Source organism: Acomys minous, assembly GCF_964271855.1.
Source record: "Acomys minous genome assembly, chromosome: 11".
NCBI lineage: Eukaryota > Metazoa > Chordata > Mammalia > Rodentia > Muridae > Acomys > Acomys minous.
In genome coordinates this window covers 67,352,254-67,358,406 of record NC_140492.1, presented here as the reverse complement: position 1 = coordinate 67,358,406, position 6,153 = coordinate 67,352,254, and the positions used below count along the sequence as shown (strand labels likewise).

At 47.0% G+C, this 6,153-nt stretch overlaps 1 protein-coding gene across 1 annotated transcript; it reads left to right on the top strand.

Annotated features, from left to right (window-relative positions):
- Nucleotides 1–518: 518 nt before the first annotated feature.
- RTP4 (receptor transporter protein 4) lies at nt 519–4,315 on the top strand. Its single transcript, XM_084802197.1, has 2 exons — nt 519–756; nt 3,348–4,315. The coding sequence occupies exons 1-2, from the start codon at nt 599–601 to the stop codon at nt 3,898–3,900; spliced, it is 711 nt and encodes a 236-aa protein (XP_084658323.1). The 5' UTR covers nt 519–598; the 3' UTR covers nt 3,901–4,315.
- Nucleotides 4,316–6,153: the final 1,838 nt, after the last annotated feature.

Below are 6,153 nucleotides of genomic sequence, written 5' to 3'. Positions count from 1 at the left end.
AGGGTTTGTTGTTGTTGCAAACACAAGTTTATAGTGTTTGATAGAAAAGACCCGTATTTAATTTTTTTTTTTTTAGCACCAGGATCATTTCCCTATTTGGGGGCTTGCATTGCAGATTTATCTGGGATACACAACCACCTCCAACTCTCCTCAGATCTCTACCAGGCCACTAACTTTTATTGGGGCAGGTACTGTTACTCAGGCACCGTTTACTCAGTCACCAGGCACTCCTTTAATCCAATCCTCACACTAGTGCTTTGCTTACAATAAAAAATTATAGGAAAACGAAACGAGTGGTCCACAAACAGGAGCGCCTTGAACGCAAACCAGAACTAGACACTCTGGCATTCCTGCGTGGCCCCTTAACACAGTGTTAGGACTGGCCCTTTAACCCAGTGGAGAGCCTCTGCTGCCGTCTGCCTTTCCAGCGAAGAACTGTTCTGTGCTCTTAGGAAACCGAAAGCTAAAGCCGGGAAATGGAAACCGAAACTATTCTCTCTCTCCCCGCCCTCCCCTGGCCCCTCCCCCGCCCCCTCCTAGAATTGAGGCAGACAGGGAGCTGCTCACCAACCTGGGCCCTTAGCTTCTACCTCCGAGAATGCCGGTCTCCGATTTCAGTACATGGATGCACACATTTCAAGAACTGATCCAGGAGGAGAAACCTGGGACCAGGTGGACCCTGCAGTTGGATAAGAGCATTGTACCAGATGAGGTGGCCCTGGGATGGAGGCAGTACCAGCAGACAGTACCTGGCAGGTGAGTGGAGTCTGGTCCTCCCGAAGGCCCCACTAAGCTGATGCAGCTTGCTATAATAAAAGAAAGAGCATATGTAGCTAGCTAGCTAGAGTGCCCAGTCTTTTTGTGGTCATGAAGCTGGTTAGGGTCCCCTGAATTCTCCAAGCCTCCATTTTGGTTTGCGTGCTTGCTTTCTTGCTTGCTTGTTTTTTTTTTTTTTGTTTGTTTGTTTTGTTTTTGTTTTGTTTTTTTGGTTTTTTTGTTTGTTTGTTTGTTTTTGTTTTTGTTTTGTTTGGTGGACAATGTTTCTCTGGGTAACCCTAGCTGTCCTAGGCCCTCCTAGATCAGGCTGGCCTCAAACTCAGAGATCCTCTGCCTCCCGAGTGCTGGGATTTAAGGCGTGCACCATCTTGTTTAATGTAGAAAGTTTCTTGCCCTTCCAGGTCTCCCTACAAAAGCATTTCAGGAGTCCTTGGAAGAGTGCCCCCAAGATCCACAAAGCCTTCCCTCTGGCTTCTCTTTTACCGGATCCCCAGGCAGAAAAGGCCTGGCTTTGTACCCATCGGCTCACCCCTCTTACCAAGAGAAAACATAACAAAAGACATAAAGTGGAAAAATGCATTTATTGACAACGTAGGTCCAACAGGGGACACAGCTGTTCGTAGTCTGAGTCTGCCTTCCGTGTCGCAGTGTGATAGTTTACAGAGGAGATGAGACGACATGACCTGCCACGGGCATTGTTACCAGAAATGTTGGCGTGGTCTGGTGTAACTGCCAGATGCTACCAGGGAAAGCAAGATTCCTTCTGTGGGTCCTTAGTGGACACTCAAATGGAAGCTCAAGGACAATTTTATTAGAGTTTAAAATGAAAAGCCACAGAGTGGGCAAACTGTAAATCTTGGCAGCTGCCTGGAGGAGGAGGTACAGAAGGCTATGCTGTGTGAGTCAAGGTGCCCTGGAGCTACCTGGTGGTAGACAGCTACACAGCAGGGGTGGGGCATGGAGAGAGCACATAGCAAGGCCAGTGTCACAGAAAGCATGCTTAGAACAGGGTGAGGAAGGAGAAAAGAAATGTTATGGTTTTCTGAGTGACTAAGAAAAGTGACCAGACTTATGAACCCAGGCAAGGAGAGTTGCCATGCTGGGTGATGTCAGCTCCTGCCATAAGGAGCAGGAATCATGGGAAGGAAAAGTACAATAGTGTTAAGAGGACATTTCACCTATTTCTAGCCTGACTTGGGGTGAACCTGTCTTTTTAGAATCTCCTTCCTGAGGGGTGGTCAATTGGCCAGGTGCTTGGCTGGTCCAGTTGAAATGTTAAATACCCACCTGGCCAAAGATTCTATTCTCTTGACCAAAAGTAGTTTGCTGTTAATGGGCCTGTGTTGCTATTCTAAGGCATAGTTTTAGTTCTGAGGACATACAGGGGCCAGAGCAGCTAGTCTAGGGTAGGCCTTATCCATTCCCAGAATGGTATTCCTATGGAGCAGGAATTGAAAAGAAGAAAACAGGGGTAGGGGTGGGGAAGGAGAGATGGCTCAGTGGGTGAGAGCACTGGCTGCTCTTCCAGAGGTCCTGAGTTCAATTCCCACCACCCACATGGTGGCTCACAGCCATCGGTAATGGTATCTGACTCTGTCTTTTCATGTCCATGAAAACAGAGCACTCATATACATAAAATAAATAAAGTCAAACCTTCTTTTCCTAGAACCCTGGGGCCTTTTCTAGGGCACCTTTGAACCCTCAGTTCTTTTCTTACCCTTTCGAGGGTGCCTGCCCATCCTTGCCCTACCTCCAGCATATGTGCTCTACCCCTTATGCACTCTCCGCTGTAGGTTTCCATGTTCTAATGTGTTAGTCATGTTGTTCCTTAGAGGTGACGTTCTGTAGTAGGTACATGAATAAAGTTGGTTTTAACGACCTGGGGTGAAAACAATCCTTTGCCACTTGGACTTTATATTCCAAGCAAGTTGTGTGCGTATACGTCTTAATATCTACTGTTTTGAAAAGTTCAACAGTACCCATGAGGAATGGCATACTGAGAAAAGGAGATGACCCTTGAAAGGCATCAATATTGTGTCTCAAAATGCGTACGTTATAGAAGGTTCATGTTATTGTAATGATGAAGAAAGTTTGTTGCACATAGTAGCAATTTTCTTCTTCTTTGTTTTTTGTTGTTGTTGTTGTTGTTGTTGTTGATGTTTTGGGGGATTTCTTCTTCTGAGACAAGGTTTCTCTGTATATCCTTGGCTGTCCTGGAACTCACTCTGTAGACAAGGTTGGCCTCGAACATAGAAATCTTCCAGGACTCTGCCTTCCGAGTGTTGGCATTAAAGACCTGTGGTGCACCATCTCTGCTTGGCTAACAATTCTCTTCCTGCTAAGACTTTCAGAGAGGCTTTCTACCAAAAGGGGGGACTCAGTAGCCACAGAAAAAGATCTAAAGATCTAAAGCACAGTGACTCTAGCTGTTGTTTATCTGTGGCCATGTCACTCAAAACCATATGATGTTCTCCACAGTGAAGGAGATTCCTAGAATTCCTTAGCTGGCCATTTCCTCTCTGGTGAGTGGTCATCCAAGGACACTGTAGCCTTCTTTCTTCTGCCTCCAGGTTCCAGTGTTCCATCTGTAACAGAGGTTGGTCTTCTGCCCAAGTGAAGATCTTGTGCCACACGTACAAGGAGCTATCTCAGGGCCGGGTCCGCATGAGGATCTTTGCTCAGAGGTGCCAGAAGTGTTCTGGGTCTCGGTTTGAGGATCCTGAGTTCTCCACAGAGACTATCAACAGGATTCTGAAGAATCTAGTCAATTATATTCTTCGGAGATACTATGGACACGGCTTCAGGAACATACCATCGACCCCGAATGTGTGTTTGGATGAAAAGTTGTTTGTGGATGGGCCCCATGACGCACGCAATTGTGAGGCATGTACTCTTGGCCGCAGTGGAGGGTGTGCCAAAGCAAAGCTGCCCAAATCCCCATCTCCTTCACCAAAGAGCCACAGTTCTTTTTCACCAAAGGTCTTCTACTCTGTACCTCAGCCTGGGAATACGTCTCCTGAAAGGCTTTTTCAGGAACGCACAGAGCCCCGTGACTCAAGTATATCACTGCTAGGTGTTTTGGCTATTGCTGCAGTTACCATTATTGGTCTCATCATCAGATAATAGGTTTGTGGTCTTTTTTAATTCTATGGTTATCAATAAAATGGATATCATTTTAATATGGCAGTGAAAGATTTGCTACCAAGCAAGGTCAAGTATATAGCATAAGCCTGGTTTGGTGGACATGCTCTGAGAAAAACCTAAAACACAAACAAGCCCAATGCACAATAGATCCAATAACAAATGTGTATTAAATTGCTGAAGGATCTGCATGCGCTTGCTTACTTATTGTTAATCAAGCTATGTTGATTAAATCTTGACAAGAACTAACAGTTACAAGTAATGTTATTGCAAATGTACTGTGACACTCTCCTCACCCCAGATTCCATTACTCTAACCCCTAGAACTTGTGAATAAGCTATATTTGTTGGAAGAATGGACTTTGTAAACATGGTTAATTAAAAGATCTTGAAGTAAATTGTCTTGCTTTATTGGGATGAGTAATAACAGTAGGGCCTGTCTTGGTTTTTAAATCAGGATCCACCAAAAGCTCAAAGATGAAGGCTTGGTCTTAGGGTAAAGTTGCTATGGGAGGTAGCCAAAACTTTAGCACATGGGCTTAAGGGGGTGTGGATCGTTAGGGCACCATCTTGTAAGCATATTGAGCCCCTCACTCTGTCCCTTCTCGTCCTTCTTGGTCACCATGAGGTAAGTATCCTTGTCCTCCCAGGATGCACCTCCCTGCTTTGACACGGGTCCCCAAACAGCAAGTCACCACACTAATGCCTGCAACATGGAGCCCAAAGAAATACTTCTCAGCTATTTTGTCAGAGCAAAGGAAGTCCATGGACTATATGGCCTCATAAGAGAGAGGCAACGGGGCCAACAGGAGGACAAGAGGTTTGAGGATCACAGCAGAGGTTGCAGAGATGTGTTTCAAAAATGAAAGAAAGGCTCGCCAGTAAAGTTACAAGGTAACTTCCCAAAGTTCTAGCAGCAGAAATGAGCTTTTCCTTGGAGCCTACCATCACATGGCTTTAAACTTTAAGCATGTTTCATTTATTTTTAGAGAGTGAGTATGTGTATATGTGTGTGTGTGTGTGTGTGTGTGTGTGTATGTGTGTGTGTACGTGTATGTATGTGTGTGAATGTGTGCTTGTGTGTGTGTGTGTGTGTATGTGTGTGTGTGTGTGTGTGTGTGTGGGTATGTGTATGTATGTGTGTGAATGTGTGCTTGTGTGTGTGTGTGTGTGTGTGTGTGTGTGTGTGTGTGTGTACATCACACCACAGGCCACATGCGAAGGTCAGAGGAATACTTTCTGGAGCCAGTTTTCTCTGTCTACTACATGAGTTTTGGGAATTGTGGGAAACTGACCCAGAGGCTTCGTTTGTAGCCTGACATTAAAAGGGGAAAAGATCATGCTTGCAGACAGGAGCCTAGCATAACTGCCTACTGAGAGGCTTCATCCAGCAGCTGATGGAAACAGAAGCAAAGACCCACAGGCAAACAGTAGGTTGAGCTCGGGGAGTTTTGTGGAAGCGGGGGAGGTGGGGGGGGAAGGATTGAGGGAGCTGGGGGGCAGGGTCAAGTATTCCACACGAAGACCTACAGAGTCAACTAACCTGGGCCCATGGGGGCTCACAGAGTCTGACCTACCAACCAAAGAGCATCCATGGGCTAAACCTGGACTCTCTACACATTTGTAGTAGATGTGCAGCTTGGTCATCAACTGGGTCCCCTAACAATGGGAGTAGAGGCTGTCTCTGACTCTGTTGCCTGCCTCTGGATCCCTTTCCCCTAGCTGGGCTGCCTTGTCTGGCCTCAGTGGGAGGCCCATCCCACAGCGTGCAGTGCCACTCTTGGGAAGGTGGTCCTAGATGGTGTAGGAAAGCAGGCTGACCTTCACCAGAAGGAGCACTTGGGAAAGTGAGCCCCGTACCTTGTCTAGGCAGAACATTAGAGCTGACCCTGGTGGCAAGGGCACAGGTGAGTCAGTCCCTGAGGATGTGAGCATGGTAGCGCTGGCCCCAACACTTGTATTCCATGTAGTGACACTGACAAAGCAGAAATTTGGGCCCCCTCCCATCCCTTGCCACCTATGGCAGGCAAGAGAGCTGGCCGAGCTCATCAGAGTGAGAGAGTTGTCCCTGACCTCACCTGGCCAGCAAAGTTGAGTTGCCCCTGATGTGTGTGTGTGAGGGTGGGTTGTGGGTGAGCCGGCCCAACCATGTGAGTGTGGGAGAGCCAGTCCTGTCACTTGTCTGCTGTGTGGTGGCTTTGGCTAAGGAGAGATCCTCTCCCTCCCTTTTGCCCTC

Bases quoted from the DNA above. Each gene is read 5' to 3' on its own strand.
- RTP4 (XM_084802197.1), top strand. From the start codon at position 599: ATGCCGGTCTCCGATTTCAGTACATGGATGCACACATTTCAAGAACTG. The intron at 757-3,347 runs GTGAGTGGAGTC...TTCTGCCTCCAG, and splicing joins CAGCAGACAGTACCTGGCAG to GTTCCAGTGTTCCATCTGTA.